The sequence below is a fragment of the Nesoenas mayeri genome, assembly GCF_963082525.1.
Source record: "Nesoenas mayeri genome assembly, chromosome: 8".
In the NCBI taxonomy this organism is placed as follows: Eukaryota; Metazoa; Chordata; class Aves; order Columbiformes; family Columbidae; genus Nesoenas; species Nesoenas mayeri.
Window position 1 is genome coordinate 31,458,837 of NC_137554.1, and position 21,665 is coordinate 31,480,501.

At 48.6% G+C, this 21,665-nt stretch overlaps 1 protein-coding gene across 1 annotated transcript in view; it reads left to right on the forward strand.

The window, feature by feature from the left end:
* Positions 1-20,719, forward strand: part of ST3GAL3 (ST3 beta-galactoside alpha-2,3-sialyltransferase 3) — a gene marked incomplete at its 3' end in the record, with an annotated part of 185,172 nt that extends 164,453 nt beyond the window's left edge. Inside the window, exons 11-12 of the mRNA XM_080348404.1 lie at positions 7,000-7,146; positions 20,630-20,719. Coding sequence (XP_080204530.1) covers positions 7,000-7,146; positions 20,630-20,719 — 237 coding nt within the window. The remainder of the gene's footprint in view (positions 1-6,999; positions 7,147-20,629) is intronic.
* Between the last annotated feature and the right edge of the window lie 946 nt (positions 20,720-21,665).

Consider the following 21,665-nt stretch of genomic DNA (forward strand, 5'->3'; position numbering starts at 1 on the left):
TGCTCAGAACCATTGGAGCAGGGGCTTTTGGCTCCTCGGGGAACCCTGAGCATGGTGTGAGGTGGCCAGAAGAACATTTCAGATGGCACAAATTATGAGGACTCTGAGGACTCCAGTGTGGACTGTGGTGTTTGTTTCTCTCTCTCTGCTGGTTCTGTGCATCTATGGAACTGCTTATGATTTAACTTTTTATGAGATTAAGCTTTGCTGCCCAGAACCGTAAGCCTTTGGTTTGTTTGTGTACTGGAAATGGCTGAATCTATAGACTCCTTACTAAAGAGATAAAGCATTGTCTGGACTCCACCCAGACTCAGCACCAACTTGGTGAAGGAGGCACCATGTCCAGGCAGTCTTATCAGGCACCTGGCCATGGATTAGCACCTCTGCAGAGTGCTGACAGCCCACATCCACTCAGGGATTAACCTCTGATGCTGGCGCATTAGTATGTCTTACTTGTTGTGTGGTTTTGCCTGTGAGCAAGCAACCTGTCTGGAGGTGCCAGTCATGACCCTTTGCTCCTCAGGCAGCTTTTCAGCTCCCCTGGCTGGTCATGACGACGCTTCCTCTCATTAGTATTGGCCTTGGTGCCAGCAAGCTTCCTCTCTCGGGCTGTTCTTGTGGGACTGTCGCTGTGTGAAGGCCATGTCTTGGGACCTGTTGGGTCTTTATGGAGCAGAAGAGAGGTGGGAGATGGCAGGAGCAGAGCAGTCACCACCCCATCCTTCCAGATGCATGCTTCTCCTTTTTTTTCACTCTGATGGCATCTTCTAAGGCAGGTAGAGGGACACGTAAAGGGTCACTGCAGCTGCAGTCAGTTAAATGTAAGCTTTGGGTTTGCAAGACAGCGCATCTGCTCCATGGGCTGGACTGTTCAGTCCATTACCACTGCGGTGTGATCGGTCCATGGGCTGCGGGGGAATGGACGCTCAGACAAGCCATTCTAGAGTAGCAGGTAAATGCACACCACCCACTTCTTGGTAAATGCCTAACCGTGTGCTTCTGCACATGATAGATGCAAACCAAAGGGAGTTTGCTATTCAATGAAAGTGTATGTCATGAATTCCCATTTAGCATGGGGTGAAGCATATACCACAGAAGAGCTAGCACATAGTGAATTAATGCCCTTGCTTCTCCTCTGTTAAATCATTAAGTCCTTAAGAACATGCATTGCACAGGAATCTGCGCCATGGCAAACGGTGAATCAGAGCTTGGGCATCAAGTGAGATATGGTCAAAGATATTTGATTTGGGCTGAGTCATATAGGAGCTCAGCAGTTAAAGGCAGAACAGAAACCTGCTAGACCAGCAACAGGCCCCTTGCCCTTCCCTTTTGCTCAGCTGCAGACCACCAGTTCTGGAGGCTCTTTCTTGCTTACAGCAAGGGATAAGTAGGGGAGGTGAAGAAAAGGTGTTGGGGATGCTCTGCTTTGTCTTCTGAAGCGCAGGTGGTTCTGTGCATGGATGGAGGTGGCTGTGGGAGCAGCACTGCGGGTTTTAAGCTCCTGTAATGGGAACCACTCTGCAGAATACCAGGCACTTCTCTGCTCACAATAAGTGAGGCTAAATTGCTTTTTATGCCATATTTCCAAACTGGCCAGCTAAGGGAAGCAAATTTGGCTTGGGGCTGTTCCTATGCAAACATAAATGAACAAAAAGAAAATGCAGTGACTGTGTATATATCATTTGGTTGATTTTACAGTTTCGTTCTGTGCTTCTTTTGTTTTGAAAACTCAATTGCTATTAGGTGATCAGGTCTATAACTGATAAAACTGAGGTAGCAATTTTTCCCAGGTAAGCAATTTTTCAGGTTTTCCCTCAAATAAGTTAATATAGTAGTCAAATCAATTTCAATATCTAGGTGTATTATTGTTTGTAGGCAGTTTAGCCATGCTTACCCTTTTTAACAATTGGAATATTCTGGACAATCCAATATGCCTTACCCTGAGCTAAGTAAAATCCCATAAATAACTGGAACTCATTTAACATATTAAGGGAGTCAAATATTTCTAAAAACAGATTTACAGCAGTCATTTCCTTCTAGTCCAGCAGGCAGTGACACAGGAATGACCCGGGCATGGAATGAAAAGCAGCAAGAGCTTTTCACATGCACCAAGCAAAAAGCAGTTACGGTCCACCGGTTCGGTCACCAGCACGGGATCTCCAGCACAAGTCCATGAGGTGATGCTCAGCCTCCATTAAGTCCAGAGGTGGGCTGGTGTTCATTTCTGCTGTCTGGCTTCTTTCTTCTGTGGATAGAAGTCAGTCTTTAAAGCCTCTTCAGGGGGACCAATGGAAGATGAAGCAGCAGTGTCTTGAGCAATGCCTTTTATCCTTCACCTTGCAGCAGAGAATAGTGCAGGAGCAGTTAGGAGAACCTGTCATCTGTCTGTACTGCTAAAGGCGTTTCTGGTCGCCTGACCTGGTGGCGCAGGCTGGCTGTGTTTGTGCCACACAGAGTTTGCAGTGATCCCTGATGCAGCACAAGACAGAGATCTTTGCCTCTCTTGTCTTTGTGCTTTTCTCACCCAGGATCCACGTGCACGTGCTCTCCTCACCCATGGAAGAATGTGCCAGTGGGTCCCTGGGAGGAGCCACGACCCCAAAGCGCAGGCAGACTTTGCTCAGCACTGCTGTGGTGACATGTTGCTCACCACTGTTTGCTGCTTCTGTTTGTCAGACAGCCTTTTGGTGTCACCTCTGGCACGTCTGTCAGTCTGCTGTGTTCTCTCAAACGGGAACAGGGGAAGGGCTGGTCCCCGGGGGGCATTGTATTAGATAGGAGCTTCACATTTTCCAGATGTTTGGGCTCAGCCAACCAGGCTGGGCTTGGAGATGTGGACTGTCAGTTTACGTTGACCACGCTATCCAGGGAGGTTGCTGTTGCAGTTGTTTACCAGAGCTGGAGAAGGGATGTTGAACCTGGTACCCACTGGGACAGACACCTGTGAGACACAGCAGCAGGTACAGAGCTTGCAAGGCCAAGTTCAATGCTTTTGGCAGGGAACTGTCAGGAGGAGAGGACAGTCAGTGCTCTCTGGGGTCTTGTCATTCACAATCTCCCCAATTGGTAGGCACCAGTTCAAATCAGAAACTCATCATGGCCAGCCCAGGCAGCCCCCATCAGCATCCCCCTGAGGATGGCCATGCCATGGTCTAACCTGCCCTGGCCAGGCTCAGTGCAGCTGGGCAGCATCCCGGGAAGTTTGCCTAGGTGCTGGCCATCATTGGGCTGCCGTTCTTCAATCATTTGGTTGAAAGAAGCATTGCTTGGTGGTACAGGAATACCCAGGCACACAGAGGGCTGTATGAGCAGGAAGATAGGCTTTGAGCTATTCCAAACCAAGATTATTATTCCTGTTGGGATTTTGGCTTTTTTTCCTAACAATGGCCTGAAATAACAGGAGGCCTCCTCAGTTGTTTGAGAGAGTTCTATTTTCGTAACTCAGTGCAAAAGGTGTGGTGGTTGCTTTGGTATGTCTTTGGGGCACGGCACGAGGGTGTGTGTGCTGAGATAGCCCTGACGCATTGTGCAGGACATAGCCAGCCAGATTGGGCCCATCCATGTCTGTGATGCCTGACTTCTTTTGGGGCCACTTGTCCCACAATTTGCCTCGAAGTTGGTACGCGGTTCATTAGGTCTGGATGAGAGCTTAGCAGCAAAACTAATTTATATGCCTGTGAACAGTCGGGACAGCTTGGAAGCTGTGTAGATGCAGCCAAAGAATAATTATAACCATTTCTTCTCTCTGATACATGTCCCCACTCATTTGCCACTTCTCTGCTGAGAGGAGAGAACCCTTTGCCCTGGACCTGGGGAACACTTCTGTTCCCTAATGACACTGCTGAGCTGGCTCCTCTGTGGCACAGCCCGGGACACATCCCTGCATCCTACAGGGCCTCCTCTTGGCCGTGCCGCAAGCTGGATGCGAGGCAGTGCTTCATTTTCAGCAGAGGGAAGGAGAAGCAGAAGGTCAGCAGGCTGTCACAGGAGAAAACTGCTCAGTTTCTATAGTTTAAACCAAATCAGGACTAAAGCACCATATTGACTTACTAATGACATGTAGTTAACTGGCAGTCAGGATTCTTTTATACTTCCGTTCAAGCTGGCTCCTTTCTTATCAAGCCTCTCTAATTCTCCAGTTACTGTTTAATCTGTAGGATGTCTGCTGCTTCTCTCGCAAAAGCAGTTTGGAGCGAATGCCCAGTTATCTGTATTTGATCCAGATGCATGTGAGTGCACACACACAGTTTGTATTCATGTTCTTCTCTAGCAGGTGCTGTTATCCACGCTGTTTACTAAGGGTGTTTACTCTGCAAGCATCCCCATGCGACCCTAAGAGTTACTGCCCTCAGTGAATAGCAGGGATAATACTTTTTTAGAGTATTTTCTAGGTGGTCCTGCAGCAATGGGACATGAGGCTGCATCTCAGCACTGAAAGTGTGAATGGTTGCAGATCTCTGTGTTCAAGAGGGACGCACGCACTAGGCTGTAGCTGCCATAGTATCAAATGGTGCTAACACAAGGCATAATTTAATTAAAAACTGCCATCAGATTACCAGTTTCTGAATGTGATTTTGGGGCAATGCAAAACTATTTTGCTAAGGACACCATATGAATTTCTGATAGTTGTAGGGGCAAAAGCAAATATATCTACCACAATCTGAGATATTAGGAAGTCTTTGGTATTTTAATAATTTTTGAGAGAGAGGCAGGCAGTACTGAGGTACTGGCATGTCAGGAACTACTGAAGAACAGAAACAGATGAGGAAATTATCTCCTATTTTTCCATAAAGACCGGTGGAGGTATTACACATAAAGTCAAGCAGATATTTGGTGACCAAAGGCAAGTTCACTGTTATTCTCCAGACAGAAATAAGAACATGCTTGAAAGAAAGTTATGGTGGTTTGGCAGTCTTCCCATAAGGTTGGGTAGTGTGATTAATTCTCTGTGGTTTTTAAGACTCACATTAGAAAGTTAGCTCTTAAATGTTAACTTGGCCGGTGAAATTCCCTCCAGGCGAAGACCCTGAGTCTCCCTGGAGCGGTACCGTGGGAATGGGCCCAGTGCAAGTGTGGGTGGCGTTAACGCCATCATATTCCCAACAGCGACACGTTCTCAAGGACATAACCATTTACTCAATGTGTTTTGGACACTGTAACTACAGTTCAGTTGAGGGAAAGGGGTTTGTGGCAAGTCCACTTACCAGCTGATGCAATTCCAGTGACATCCAAATGTCATCTCCTATGTAAAACGTAAAGCTGAGAATATCTGAATTTGAACTGCCATGCCTGGGAAAACAGGATGTTTTTGCATATTTTGAAATTCGGGGAAATTTTCTTATGGTTGCGTAATAAACTTTTTCCAATTTTTTTTAAACTCATCCTTGATATCTTATGGCTAACAGTGAATTAACAATTAACTAAAGCAACCAGAATAAAAACATTATTGTTTGTGGTATTAATTGATATTAAACAGTGAGAACAAAATGACTCTTCTGTTTTTCCTAACCTCTGGAGCTGTCACAGGAGGATGTAGTAAGGTCTTTTCATTGCAGATGTGCCCTGTTATAGTTGCACTGCAAATGTTTGAACTTAACATCTCACTGACTTGACCATAAGCAGTTTTTGCATGTTTGTCTTCGCATTAGTACAATTCCATTGCACTGTAGTTGTCCATAGCACATGGGTTGTGCTCCCAGCTAGGATATGGGTGGATTCATTGCTGGAAAATGTTGGTTGTGGGACTGGTCAGGCAATCAGAAGTGAGCAAGGTAATGTGCTGCCAAAAGCCGGTTCCTTTGAATGAGAAGCAGAAACTCAAAACATTGTGTTCCCAGTCTGTTACGAACATGAGGTAAAATGCAATAGCATTGCTTACCAGTTCAGAGTAAAACATTTTAAATGCAAAATGTAAGCGTGCAATTGGTTTCTACATCTCTGCTGAGAGGCTGTCACTCTTGGTGGCTGGCTGAGCATGTCCTCTGAATTCGTGATGCTTTTATATGGCAGTCTTAGACGCTCTACAAATAAGGATAAGATATGTGGGTGGGTTTCTCAGCCTCTCCCTAGCCCCTGGGGTAAAGCTACCTCTGGATTCACCCGGCTAAAGGGGAGCTAGAGAAGTGTATGAGCTAGGGTTTTACACTGGGAACACCCATCTGTCACAGCAGTCATGTTCATCTGAAGGTACAAGAGGAGTTGCGGCCATACAGCACCACTGTCGCGGGGCCTTGCCAGTAGCCAGATGAACCAGGACGGGCTGAGGCTGGACTTTGGTGTGAGTGGCAAGTCAGCAGGTGGGAGAGGACAGTCGAGGACAGTCCCTGCTATGGCACAGGCCAGACCGCCCTTTGCCTGCGGAGCTGCCACTGAGCAAAGAAAGGGGTCTCTATGCACACTGCTGATGGGCTCTGCCTCATCTCCCCATTTCCCAGAGCTATTGAACAGCTTCCTTAAACTCCATTTGCCATCAGTAAAATTAGCACTTTGTACTGTTCCTCACTTCTGCTCCCGTGTGGTGACCCATTTGGGATAAGTGTTCCTCCCTCACCTAGCTGGAAGCCAGTAATGTGCATAGAATTGAAATCTAGTGTTCATGTCTGATTTAATTTCAGAAGACCAACATATCCACTGTGATTCAGCTTGTCTGCTGCCCTGTTCTCAGGATGGCAGAGTTATGGGAGTCCAACCACTTTCATTAATCCCTCTGCTGTGCAACAGTCCCCTGGGGAGTCTGGTCATAGAACCTCAAACAAGAGCTGCTGCTCTTGTTTTAGGTGCTTTGCAGAAAGCTGGCTAACATATGATTTTCTTAACAAGTTGGGTGGCTGTTGACCCCGCAAGCTGGCATCGGGCAGCTGATGTACAGATATAGCCCTGTTCCCGATTTTCTGTTCAGTAGCAGCAGCGCCCCTGTGAGCAGAGACAATAAGAGGAAATCTTTCATTATATAAATGGCAACCTGCTAATGACTTCCATTCCTGCTTTCTCTCCTCTCAGAACATCCCCACCTTGGGAAGCGTAGCAATAACCATGGCGCTGCACAACTGTGATGAGGTGGCGGTAGCTGGGTTTGGCTATGACATGAGTTCACCCAATGCGCCGCTGCACTACTATGAGAACATCAAGATGTCTGCCATCAAAGAGGTAGGGAGCTCCTGCCGAGCACGTCGTCCTCCCGAGCCCCCCGACTGCCCCGACTCCCGAGCCTGACTGGGATGGTGATGTCAACTTCCAGCCTTCCTGTATGGGTCAAAACATGGGCCCACCCAGGCATTTGCCCATAAAATTCTAGACATTCTCCCAAGTGCGATGTGTGTTAAAAACGGTTATTTCTGCTGGGAAAAGTTCTCTGGAATGTGTATATAACGTGATTCTTTCTTCTCAGAGCAGCAGGAAAAAGAGCCACAGAAATATTGAGCAGGGTGAAAGGGAACAATTCTGCTCTGGGGTTGAAAAGATGTGGCCTGCTCCAGCTTTGTGATCCATTGCATTGCTCTCTGATCTGTAGGGTTCTTTTGCTAGTTGCTCCCTGTGAAACATGGGGGAGGCGAGGTTAGCTGTGCGCGTTAGCTCTCAGCTGACTGTTGGGCAGCAGGTAGCTGGTGTAAACACATTGCAGCTCTGTGGAGACTGCTCTCCAAAGCCAGAAGTACCTTAGAAACGTCTGCTGGTACTGTCACAGCGAGATGAACAGCTTTTTTAGAGGAACAAATGCTTTTGTGTTCGTATAATGCCACAGTATAAAGACACACTTTCAGGTCTGTCTGCTTCCTGTACCAAACTCGAGCAAAGTTTGTCTCTGGTCAAAGCTTCGGTAGTTGGAAGGTTTTCTGCTTTTTTTGGTAGAGCCTAATCTGTCCCAGCACAGATGTAGCCCAGGTCTTTCTAAGATTGCTTCCCCCTCTTCACTGGCTTCTCGGTAGGGGAAATTTCTCCATCCTACTCCACGTTGTTAAAAGAGGTGCAGTTAAAAAAGGGAAACAACACTTATTGTATTGTGGTGGGCAGTAACTGTCTCCTGGCACTTAGCATTTGTTCACCTCAAGCACTTTGTCATTGATTCAGGCCAGGAGGGAAGCTGGGAAGTTGTGATTTTCCAAATCGCAAGATTGTATGTGTCTTAGGACTCTCACAGGCTACAGACTGCATGACCTTAGGCAGACTGAGAGGAATTAGAAATCAGCTTAAGAAACGAGAAAACCATTTCTAATTATCAGAGTACTCAGGCTTTGGAACAACCTCTAAGCAGAGGCTAAGAGAACAAACTGAGTTTTGGAAAAGACTGTGAGGAGGTCTCTGGTCTACCAAGGGGTTGGTCATGGTGGTCCTGAGGTACCTTTTGGGCTTGTGGAGGTAGCAAGAAAGTCTGCCTTGCCCAATGGAATAACCATGGATTTAATCTGTCCTGGCTAGCAGAATTGAGTGAGTGCCCATTTACAGGATTTAAGGGGTGCCTCCAGAGAGGAGAGCTGAATTGAGTCAGTGTGTACAGAGGTGACGTCTGGCTTGTGAAATCCCTGAGCAGAAAATAGCTGAGGAATATGGTTCTTGCAGTAGTAGAAGAGGTATCACATCAGCTTGCCCAGTTCTGACTCTGGGCATCTGGTTGTAACCAGGGCCTGAGATGTGACCCTTGGCTACCCAGGTCTGAGTCAGTACAGCCGGTTCCTTAGTCTTCCAGCAGAGACGTGACTACGCTAGAGTGAAAACAGACGTAGATGCCGGGCTCCTGCAGTGGGTGCAGCTGTTCACGAAACTCTTAGGAAAATCTTTTGTCTCTGTAGTCCCCTTGTGTCCACTCTGGTGAATCGGCTGCCTTTCGTAGAGAATCGCTCTTGCCTAGTTGTTCCTTTTGTCTGGTAAGGATGCCAGTCCCATGGTCCACTCTTGGACATGGGGACATTCACAGCGGTTCATGTGCCAAGCCTGTTTTATAACCTGGTAGGTGTCTCTGACGTCAAGGACACCCACACAGGAGCTGCCAAGAGTGAAGTCTTCTTGCTCTTGATCCTCACAGGGATCAACAGGAAAAGTTGGCAAAAAAATTGGGTGATAGAAGTTGCTGGTCCAGACCACTTGGATCTTTGATTCTGGAGGCCAGCACCCTGCATGAGATGCAGAAGCCAGTGGACAACAGGAGGGAGTCACTCTTGACATTGTTCGTGGTCTCCGGAATAAACTTGTCGCACAGGGCAGTAGATAGGGATGAACAGGTGAAATACAACCAGTCTCTCCTAGAGAGACCATTCAGTGCCTGGGTTGGCAGGGCTCTGCTGTGTGGAAACTGTCGGTCATTGTGTCCAGGGTGTTCTGTATGGAGGTGAGGGAGCGTTGAAAGGTCCTGGTGAAGCCTCACTAGTTCAGATGTCAGTGGATTTGTTGCTTCAGTCGGGGCTGTTGATGAAAGCTTTGCAGTCCGTCAGAGCAGGTTCTAGGAGGAAGGTTCCTGTTCCACTTCAAGGCTGGTTATCTGATATGTGTCTGCCCATCTAATCCTCACATCCTCACCCACAGGCTCCTCTTACATCTCACTGCCCTAGTACAAGAAAAGCCATCTGTTCCCGAGTATCAATAATTAATGCTCCTCCTGCCTCTGCCCCTCCCAATATGACAAATTGTTCGTGATATTGTGGAATGTGACGAGCAGAGAGAGGATTGTGTTTCTTTCTCTCCCATTTAATATTAATGGTAGCTGGTAATTGTTAGTCACCTGAGGGTGAAGTTGAAAGGTGAAGGGCATAATAGTTGGGTTGTGTCTTCTGCAGTTGCCCTCAAAGGATGCACAAATGGAGATTTGTTTGCCCCACTCTAGACTGGAAGTGCCCTGCACACCCTGCTTGAAGAGAGACTTGCATGGGCTTTGCAAATCAGGAGGCTGGCCTGTGTTAGTACCTTGTGCCAGACCTTGCCCTTGGTATTAGTGAAAGACTGACCCAAAGCCAAGCTCCACAAGGCCTTTTGTGTGTTCCATCTGCTCGGACACCCCAAGAGCATCCACAGCATTTTCCTCGGTGTTACGCCGGAACTCTGGGATTGTGTCCAGGTCTAGTTCTTCCTGGCCCTCCTCTGCGTTTCAGCCTCTAAGGAGCCACTAAAGCAGGCTCTGCCTTGAAATTATACTGGAGTAGTCATTCCTGGGTAGGGAACTGGAAAAGGTTTGCTTAATGTAGCAGCATCACAGCACTGAAGCAATGGCCATGGGATGCAGCTGTTCCACCATAACGACCGTCCCAGGCAGGAACCCCTGCAGTTTGACCAGGCTTTGGTGGGGCAGAACCTCTGTTTCTGAAGTTCAAATCTTTTCCCTGACTACCGAGCTCCTCTAGCCTGAATGACCAAAGATCTTCAGTGCTCAAGCCTGGAGAGCAGCTGCAGGGAAGCACTCCAGCTCCACCCTGAAACCATCACTATCTTTACAGAGGAAATGTAAACACCAGCAGTGTCCTGGGTCTGGAGGTGCTACACTCTGTAAACACCAGCAGTGTCCTGGTTCTGGAGGTGCTACACGTGTGTGTGTGGATCACGGGAGCCTCTTTGAGAACATCCATCGAGCCCCTTCCCATGCCTGGTGTCTGCAGGGGGAATGGGCCTGCGTGCATCCTCGCTGCAAGGTGTGTTGTTGATTTACACTCGAGGACTGCTTGACATCTCTCTGGACACTCTTGAAACCCTGTGACTCATCTCCGAGGAATTTCTTCTGATTACATAAAAAAAAGCCAGCAAATTGCGCTGGCTTGCTCACAGCTGGGCGGAGATGCCTCTCCTATGCCAAGACTGAGGTGATAAAATCTCTGTGGAAATGAATGTGATTTTTCCTGTTGCTCTTTGGGACTGGAGGCTGAATTTCCAAGAGGCAAAACAGACAGCCCCAGTGTATAGTTTTGCTTAGTTTTTGCTTTCCCCGCAGGGGTAAAAGCCCTCGAGGTGCAAGATTGTGCCACAATTGCTACCGCAGGAGGCAGCTGCCTCTCCACAGCATCTTTCAGCATCTCAGGCTGCCAAGGGCTGGGCAGGCGTTTCCTGCCCCAGAGGAAGAGGCTCTGTGAGGAGGCGGATGCTCTGCAGCTTCATTGATGTTACCAGTCATGAGGAGGTATATGGTCTTAGGACCCTGGTATGCAGGCAAAGCACGTATGAATTCTCCTGTGCTTGCAAATGCTCATGGGAGTACATTTCCTCTGGTCTAGTCCTGGGTGGCTTCCTTACCCTCTGTCCTGGGTAGCTTGTTGTGCTCCAACCAGGGTATGTCCAGGCAGACCTAGTGAAGAAGAACCTTTTCTGCTCATACTCGCGCTCAGGAGAGCTGGAAGCACACTGGTGCGGTGCTTTCAGTTGCAGGCTATGAGCTGGAAGATCAGTGCTTGCAGTGCAAAACCACCTCTCGATCCCAGTTCTGCTGCCCAGCACCTTCTTGCTATGTCTCTCCTCTTCTGTCCATCATGGCTGGGGGTACCAAGTCCCAGGCTGGCACTTCAGCGGGGGTTTTCTGGGCAGTATGGATGCAGCCTGCTGTTCTTTGCTCTGTTACTGGGAAACCACTGCCCAATAGACCCGGTGCTGTTGTGTGAACTCTGACGGGTGATTTTTCAGCTCTGATCCTGTCTCTCTCGTTTTAACTTCCAAAATGCAGAATGTCCAGGAGTGTCATCTCCCTTCAGTTATTGTTTCCCCTATTCCAAATAACTTTGCAGCAGCTTTTGACCCTTGGCTGTTTCCATGAGTGCTGTATAGAAAATGATAGTCCTTGCCAAGGTATCTGTTCACTTGTCTCTATTTTCATGGCAATGAGTCCCTCACAGCTGAATTTTGATGTAGTTTATTGTAGTTTTATTTCTTGCTCAGGTCCTGTAATTCTTCCTGCCTAAGCACTCCATGCAAGTGTATTTTTATCACAGGTCGCTGTCTTCTATTAATGTGGAAGTGTCAGATCCACTAGGGACATGGAAATGGAGGTGAGGAAAAAGGAATCATTTTAAAATAGTGAAGGCTTTTCCAGATTAAAAAATAAAGAGAATGAACCTGCTTTTAAGCATTACAATAGACCTTCATTGCTAAGGGCAAAGCAGGCTAGTGTTTCAGGCAGAAATTATTTCAGGATGGGAACGTGACAGTGTTTAGAATAGTAAAAACATATCTGTAAGGAGTTTATGAAACTGAGAGAGCAAGAGGCTGTGCTAAATCATGGGAACGGAGCACAAGGCTGGCTCCCAGCACCCCTGCTCCGTGGGCTCTGCCCTGAGCCTGGCAGCACGCAGAGGGGAGCCCCGGTCTGCTGGTCATTTCTTGCAGGAGCGAGGCGTCACCTCGGGGGCCATGCAGGGAGCACCCCAAGTTGTCTCCTCAGCAGCTGGCTGCAGGCTGCCTCACGCGCTTGGTAAAAATGGAGAACGTGTGGTTAAAAACCACCCTTGTCCACCCAGAGCCACGTTTGTGTGGCGCGGTGGAGCTGCTGACAGGTCTCCTTTTCACAGTAAGAGCAGATCAAGAGCCAGTGTCAATGATGCTGGAGGTGTCAGCTCCTTTGATACAGCTGTGCCTGGCACTTAGTGACTCTGCCTGACCCGAGGGGGAGGTGGCACAGCTGCCTTTGATGGCTTCTTTCTGATCGTACGCTCCACTTCCCCGGCAGGTCTCTGTGGGATGCTGGAGGACACCATCTTGTAAAACTTCTTAATTCAGCCGGTGTAAGGGCTGTCACCGGGGCCAGGGGAGGTGGCCTGCAGCATGCAGTGACACACAGCTTTGTCTCTCCCTGCCAGCAGCTACCTCTCAGAATAATCTGCAAACATCAAGTTTGGAGTCTCAGCCCGTAAAAGCACAAACAATAGTCCTTTATCATCATCTGGGTTCTCTCTGTGAAGCCGTCCTTTGCATTTTAAATCAGCGCAAGTTGCCTGGGAGGGGGCGGTTGTGCTGCTTCAGGCCTCCAAGTACCTTAAAGTTTGCGGTAGCCAGCAAGAAGAACAAAACTCCTTTGAAAGCCAGGCAGATGTCTAGCTTTGTGATTTATAGACTGAAAACACAGCTATTCGAGCCTGGCTGATGAATTGCGATTGGAGTACAAGGAATGGTGCAGACTGAAATGGAGGTCAGCTTTGGAGGGGGAGGTTAGGAGCTGGGGCAGGGGGACCTCTGAAAGGGCAATGCTTTTTCTTGGGGCCGGCAGTGATGACTGATGAGGTTTATACATTTTTGCCTTTGTTTAAAAGCCACCTGTTTGACAGCGTTTTGGCTGAACGAAGGCCTCGCATGCTGTTCTGTGCATAACGACTGTGTGTCTATGTAATAGAAATCTGGAAAAGATGGATAGGGTAGCAATCACGACCAGAACACAGGTATTGCCTTGTTCAGTAGAACAGAAAGGCGGTGACACTCGTGGGGTACCACTGTGCACTCATCAGCAAGGAAGTTAAGGCTGTAGGATGGAGAAAAGCAAAATTAGGGTTTGGACAAGATCTGTGCAAAAAGACACGGTGAAAGATCTACAGGGGTGTGCTAGAGCCCGGCTGCTGATCCCAACATTGAACACAGACCTCCATAGGGGTGCCAGCTGCCACCAGAAGTCCCACTGTCATGGATGCACAGTCGGAGCCAGTATTACTGTCAAGGGAGAGTCCAAGGATCCCCAGATGCATTAGGTAGCGCAGCTCTTCTCACTAACTGTGAGGGCACAAGAAGAGCTGATGGCCCTTCAGAGCTGTTTTTAGCAGGCATGAAGACCTTGCAGAGGGACATTTTAGGAAATAGCCTTTGATGAAATGACTTCATGGTGAAATTAAATAAAAAGGCAACAGAAGGGATGTTATAACTCAGATTTTGCTTTTGAAAGGTGGGAGCTTGGTAGGCAGGGCTGTATCTAGCCTGAGAGGTGGCGCTCAGCTCAATGGGACTGGGACGTATGTGTAGACTCTGACCTCTCTGAATTTATGCCAGCCTAGGAGAATGGGCTACCAAAAAAGATGTACTGAAGAGCTTGTGAACTCATTGTAGATTTTAGATTTGGTTGGTTGGTTGGTTTGGGTTGTTTTTTGTCAAAAGTGGAAAAATTATCTCAATTTGTGTTTGCAGCAAGGGCAGAACTGGCAGGAAAAGGCTGTAGATGTAACTTCATAAACAACTGCTTCATGGTGATGTTAGAAATAGCAGAGGAGTGGGGGAGCATCAGGCAGTGAGGAGGGTTCACCCTGATGGTTGGGAAGGATAAAGTAGAAACTGGCAGAAGTCAGGCTGAATTAGATCTTGCAAAGGAAAATAAACAAGCATTGGCCAGTCCCACTGCCAGACTAATAATATGGAAACAAGGAAATAACTACCAGGGCTGTGGCATCCAGGGAGGTGAGGGACACAGAAGGTTTAGGGATTGAAGAGCCAAAGTGGGAATGACATGGATGAATATATTGCCTCCATAAGGGTGATGTGATTGACGTGAGGGAAAGGGTGGCTTATGGTGAGAAGCTAATAGAAAATGACTGAATTGGCAGTGAAAGGCAGAAGCCATTGAAGCTAATGCACTGGGTATGAGAGCCTGAGATCTGTTCCAGCCACTCTGCTGTTGAGCCAATTAAACTGCGAGTTCCAAGGAAAAGTTCCTCAATAAATCTCTCAGGTTACACGTGGTTCCACAGAATTAGATTGTAGTGGACATAATGCCTCTTTTTCCTTTCTTTTTTGGGGGGATGGGAGCAAGGTAAAGAAAATAATCCTGTCAAATTCAGACCTGTTATTAATCTGACCTCAGAGGTACTATTGAGAACTTCAGAGCAGAGTTTATATGAAAGAATAATTAAATCCTGAAAGTAAACACAATATGGATTTACCAAAGGCAGGTTACGAAAACTAATTCAATATCTTTATTTGACTAGAAAAAATAAAATAAAAACAACTCTGGGGACAGAGGAAGTGTATTAACTCGAGCTGTGTGAAGGTGAGCTAAGCATGCAATACTGTACCATGTGAGATGTTATTAGTTAAGCTTCAGAAGCTACGGTTTGGGGCAACACCTGTGTGTGAATAGTCTCTCTGAAGGAGAACACAAAGAGCAGCACTGAATGGACAGCTGGGAGTTCCCCCACAGGAGGTCATGGTTAGTGTTTGCTTTAATGATTTCTGGCACAGAAGGCAATGGTGTGCAAGTGGAATTTGTGATGATACAAGACCAGGTGTGGTCAATACAAAGGAGGATCAAAATACCATGCAGGAAGACCAGGAGCACCTTGAGAACTGGAGTAAACTGAGTGGCATGAAACCTAAGAGTGGAAAGTCATGCTTTTTGGGGCAATAACAGAAATTTTGACACTAAACTGGGAAAGCTTTATTTGGCAATGACAGAGGAGGAAAATGCTTAGATAGCTATGAATAAACCACAGAGTAATTCAGGGTGTTGTGCTGTTTTTGGGGAAAAAAAGGGCAAATGCATCTCTGGAAAGACTTGAGGAAAGGACTTCTAGTAGACAGGGAACTGCCTCTGCGTGTGGCAATTATGAGCCCTCTCTCTGCTTCCTGAGAAGGAAATTTGGAGTCAATAGGGACAGAGGAAGCCACAATACTTCTAGGAAATTTCCTAGTTTTCATAGAGGAAATGAACAGCCTCTTCTGTTAGAAGGAAAAAGAAAACATGTCTTGTTTAGCTTGGTGAAATGAAGACTGAGAAAGAGATACGATTGCTCTCTCTGTATGTATTAAGAATAAGCAGGAGATAAAAGAGCTGTTTAAAGTTGGTGTAAGAATGACTGGGCTTCAAGGAGCTGTGAGTAAATCTTTCCTAAACACGAAAAGCCAAAGGTGCCCAGCTCTCCCTTTTGTTTCACACGTGTGGCACCCAAGGGGTGCAGGTGGGACGGGGAGCTCTGCGGTGCTGCCACGTCCCGAGGGGACTGGGGGTCCCAGGTAAGGCAGGGCACTGGTGTCACAGGAGGGCACTGGAAGGTGAAACGATGGCTCAGGAGTGTCCATAAAACACCCCGTGTGTATGGTCACTGTGCCGGGACCAGAGCAGGGGTGTGGGCAAGGCAAAATCATGGAAAGTAAGCAGCTGCAGAGACAAGGTAGTGCAGGTTAAAGGTAGAGATAAATGAGCAGCAGGGGAGACTGGAAACCAGCTGTTACCAGCACTTCTTGCTGCTGCCATGGTTTCTGTGCAGGTTTTTGGGGAGAAATGCTGCTGACTCGGACAAATATAGAGGATGTAACGGAAGTGAGAAACCTGCTTTACAACTTGCTGTTTTTCTTGAATGCATTCCTCATTTACTTCAGTCTCTCTGATTTAATCTTCCTGTATTTTAAGATATTGCAATTACTCGATAAGACTAATGTGCTCTGAAGCTGAGGCATTCCCGGTTGTAACTGATTACAGATGGGGAGTTTACCTTCCTCCTGGGTGGGTCTCTGAAACTTTTTCTTAGTCTTAAAATAGTCTACTTGGCTTGTCTTGAAGGTACAGAAGATGTTTTGTGCTTCCTCGTGGAGTCATCAAGAAAAAAAGGACAGGTGGTTTGGGGCTGCTGCATTTGCATAATCCTGAAAGGTGGCGTAAACTGATGATAAATTTTCGTCTAATAACTGTGACCAAACGATCACACTTCAGACCCACTGCCACCTCTCTGGGATGGACAGCCATAACGGTGCATCTGCGTGCACAGCAACTCTCCTCCCGCTGTGTCTCTCTCCACTGAAAAGAGCAAACATCTACTAATCATAGAGAGATTGAAGCAAAGGAAATCCCAGCCTGATCCCCAAGGAGCAGGAAGGGCTCTGGAGCCTCCTGGGACATTCCTAGTGGAGCTCCCAGAAGTTCATTACTCCGGCTGTGGCCTCAGACAAGCAGCTCATTTGTTTGCACAAGTCGAAACAAACAGTTGGATTCAATGATCTTAAGGGTCTTTCCCAAACTAAATGATTCTGTGATTCTAAGCTGTACTGGCTGCCCGAGGATGCAACTGGTGGAGCTGGGAAAAGGTAGAGCTGGTCTGCCAGGTCACAGGAGCAGCGCTGGCAGTAATGCTGGGGTGGCAGTGAATGGTCCAAGCTGCTCTATCGCTGTCTGCAGCTGCAGATTGGTGAGAGAAGAACTGGAGATTTCTGCTTGTGATGCTGAGGTGTAGCTTCAGGACTTGAAGCAGCAGCTTTGTGAATGTGAATAGTCTGGCACAGAGGAGTAGGAAATGAGGCAGTAATGGCTTGGTGTGCATGGGAAGAGAGGGTCAAAGCAGTCAGAAGGGGTAGTGACCATCTTGCCAGCACAGCCAAAGTGCATCCTGGCTTTTCATGCAGCTGTCTCACAGATCTCTGCCCTGCCAGCAGTGTGTGCTACCCAGGGTGCTATTTAGGGTGTATACACCCTAAAACCTGCTGAGATTTAGGGTGTATATACCCTAAAACCTGCTGGATTGTAGGGTGTACTTTGTTGCCTTTCCCCTGCCAGGACAATGGCAGCGAGGTGCCTGCATCTCTCTGGCAGTTTTAGAGAAATCTGCTCCGGCTCTTCTCTCCAGTGCAGCCGCTGGGGCTGGAATGCAGGTTGCTTTGCCTGATGAGCTCTGTCTGTCAGTGCGGTGAGTCCCTCTCCTGTAATCAGTAACCGGAGCTGGTGTTGAAGACATGCCTCATCCCTCCTGCCTATGTTGCTGTCGGGTGCGGGGGGAGCAGCACCGCACTGAGTGAGCACTCTGCTTGTGCCCTTTGGGGGTGCAAAAGCCTGTCCTCACCGGGGAATCCTCTTCCTCTGTGGTCTTACCACAAAACACTTGAGAGCACTGTGAGAGACGCAGTGGATCAGATGGCAGGCTGAGTTCCCTTGCATGTGGCTTTCTGCTTGGAAAGAGGCGTTTGTGGCAGAGCCCAGGGTGCAGAGCAGCCTGGATGCTGAAGGTCTCGCCAGCAGTCAGTACTGGAGCCAGATGCAGCCATAATGGGAGAGACTGCAATTGCATCACCTAAAATTTTATTATCCACTTCCTGTACTTAAATTCCTGCTCCACTTGTACTTTTCATGAAGCAGATTTCTCCTTGCCAGATAAGGCACTTTGATGTGACCTGCGGTGAGATTACAGGTGGTTGGAGTTTGCTTAGAAGTGGCTGCTTCCCCAGTAACCATCTGTACGAAGGTACACAAGCAGGTTGTACTGGGTGAAACCAATTGCCTCCTCATGCTGTTTGATGAGGCTGAAGGACGTGAAGGAGGGGATCAGCTTGTGCTATGATGTGTCAGGCACATCAGGCTCCCTGGTGCTCCAGAGAGGCTTTGAACAACAAACCCAGCCAGACGTGAGCGCATGGAGCCCCGGTGTGCCAGCTGCTGGCAGGAGCACGCCCGCACGCTTGGCTGCCTCTGCCGTGCCATGCGCTCCCAGCAAGGGGCTGTGCTGTCAGCAGAGATGCTGCTGCATGGCGGGGGCCAAGCCCAGGGCCGCAGATGACATACCGTGTGCGGGATAGTTTCCAGCAGGTTGGGGGACTGTGACTGTCCTGCTCCAAGTGAGAGGCACACGCAGCCCTGCTCTCCCAGCTCCCTCTGCTCTGTACAATCATTGTTCCCACTACTGCTTTCTGAAATTGATGTTTTTTCCCTTTTACGAGCCAGCTTTCTTCCCAGTGCCAGTTTTCAGTTTCTGTCTTTATGCTAGCAGAAGCCAAGCACTGAGTTGTTTCTGGGCAGCATCTTTTCAGTTTAGAAATGGGGTCTTCTTCTGCATTTTCAGAGTCCCAAAGAGCACTAGCACGGTTTGCCATGTGTCGTCCTGTTGTTCCTGGTGCTGCTGCACCCGTTGCAGCATTCAGGTAACAGTGTCATTGGAAGCAGAAGTCAAAGACTTCTTTTGAACACAGGTTACAAGATAAGACCTGCCTGAACTTTCCTTAGCTTCTTTAATTCTCATCATTCCTGTGCACTGAGGGGATGGTGGTGGTTTATGAAGCAGCAAGAGAGATATTTCCAAAGTGTACTGGAGATGTAGAGATGGACTTTCAGTCCCTTGGACCTCTTGGGAGCAGGCTCCACGCCATGACCATGTGCCACACAGTCAGCAGTCATGGTTGAGAGCTGCTTGTCCTGGACAGGACATCCATAAATGACAGGAGAGCCATGTGCACATTGCGTGATAGATGCAACCAGTGCTTTGCAGGCAGGTGCCCACAGTTTTGCAGTGGGTAAACTGGGTTTAGATACCTGTGACAAAATGCCCTCAGAGGGCTCATTGGGCTGATGCTTTGCTGGTTGAGGGCATTTTAGGGAGGCTCCTGTAGAGTGATTTTTATCATGATCCAGATCGTATTTAGAGCCCAGATTACCTGATGGCCAGAGCACTGTGCTGGAGACCTGGATTCATTTTTCTGGGATTCTTGTCCCCTTGGGAGATTTTGAGGAAAGCTGCTTTCCCCTGCTCTGCCTTGGTCTCCCAAGGGGACAAACCTCTTACTGCTTTCATTAAGTGCTTTAATAGTACCAGCATAGGGGGGTGATGGCAGATGCTCTGATCATGGCTAAAGCCTGCTGCAGGGAACACATCTGGGTGGGCTGACACCAGCTATAGCAACCATTGCTCTGAAGTGCCTGGCTGGGAGATATGACCATTTCACCCTTCACATTCTATTAGTGTAACCTTTAGCATGTGATTTCCTCTTGACAAGGCTAGGGGAGGCAAGAGCCAGCCTTGATGGGGCTGGTCTTGGGGCTTTTCAGCTGGGTGCACCCCATGCGTTCCCCAGAGACCTCCCTTGGCAGGGAGCTGTATGTGGGTACGTGTCCTGCCACTGTGTTCTCTGCCAGCCCCTGTTCCCTGACACACATCACCCTTAATGGTGAGCAATTGGACTCTTGTGTGCTGTGGCTTGGGAGGGCACTTCAACCAGCTACATCTGCCCAGCATACCTGGGTTGCCTAGATCTTACCACGCCAAAAAAACACCAGCCCATGAGGAGACCTCCTACCTCAGGCACACAGGTCTGTCGCTGCTGGTTGTATCAGCTTTTAGGTAAGAGAAGGCCTGGAGTACTGTGTTCAGTTCTGGGCCCCTCAGTTCAGGAAAGATACTGAAGTGCTGGAGTGGGTCCAGAGAAGAGCAACAAGACTGGGGAAGGGACTTGAGCACAAGCCCTATGGGGAGAGGCTGAGGGAGCTGGGCTTGTTTAGTCTGGAGAAGAGGAGGCTTAGAGGTGAGCTCATCACTCTCTAGAACTACCTGAAGGGCAGTTCTAGCCAGGTGGGGATTGGGCTCTTCTCCCAGGCATCAGCAATAGGACAAGGGGCCATGGGCTTCAACTCTGCCAGGGGAAATTTAGGCTGGATATTAGAAAGAAATTCTTTACAGAGAGAGTGGTCAGGCATTGGAATGGCTGCCCAGGGAGGTGCTGGACTCGCCGTCCCTGGAGGTTTTCAAAGTGAGGTTGGACATGGCACTTAGTGCCATGATCTAGTAAACAGACTAGAGTTGGACCAAGGGTTGGACTCGATGATCTCTGAGGTCTTTTCCAACTCAGTCAATTCTGTGATTCTGTGAATCTTTGGGTCTGCAGCGGGGTCCTTGGCAGAAGCCACTGCCCTGCCCCAGCTGGAGTCTCCCACAACGTGGGGAATGGGAGCATGCTTGGCCAGGATAGCTGCTGACCTCCTGTCTTTCCCATTTCCTTCCAGTCCTGGACGCACAATATCCAGCGGGAGAAGGAGTTCCTGCGGAAGCTGGTGAAAGCCCGAGTCATCACTGACCTAACCAGTGGGATTTGAGTGGGTGCAGCCACTGCCTCCAAGGGAGGAGACAGAGACGCACGTTGCAGCTCTGGGAGCCAGCACTGGCAGCCCCCCCGCAAGAATCCCGCCTCACTGAAGACACGCAGAGATGCCCAGGGGCTCTGGGAAGACCCTCTCGCATTGCCAGTCTGCGTGAGGGTTGTATCTGCTGCCTCCAGGCCTAGAGCCGACAGGAGGTGGGCAGGGGGCTGAATGGGCCGTTCTTGAACTCTGCATCTCAGATGGATCTTCTGTGTCCTGAATTAAACAGGAAAGACTCAGGAGAGAGAAGAAAGGTTTGTGAATAAAACGATTTGTGCCAAATGGGAGGTGACGCTGCCCCAAGGCAGCGATGCCTGAATGTACAAAGTATTATTTTTTAAAAGAAACTCTGCTGGAGTCTTACTAGAAATACCAACGTGCAAGGCAAAGTCTGCTTGTGCACAGCCCTGCGAAAAGCCTGGCCTCTCCATGCTCCATCTGCGTTGTCACCGGCCTCAGACCTTTCCCCAGGAAAACAAATCCGTCCAAAACTTCAGTGTTGTTGGTGCTGCTATAAGTCAAAGGGAGAATAATAGCTTTCCCTCGTTCTCCACTTGGAGCTTCTGGATGGAGATGAGCATGGGTTTGTTTTTCTGCACTTTTCCTTGCTTCTCGCATAGAGGCAGCAGCAGCAGCCGCTTACTTGGCTGCATTTTCCATAGCCATTTGCCCTGTTCTGCATCTGCCCTGACCCCAGGATGGAGCGGGAAGCCGATGGCTTTCTCTGCCTTGGCAGACCCTTCCCACCTCCTGCCTGTCATGGCACTGAGGAACCTGCCTCCTTGTTCTCAAGGCTTTCAGACTTCTTGGTTTGTGCCTGCTGTGCAGGGCCTCCGTGCAGATCGGTGTCACCATTTCTGGACAGCATCTCGCTTTATTTTTGTGTGGGAGAGGAGTAATT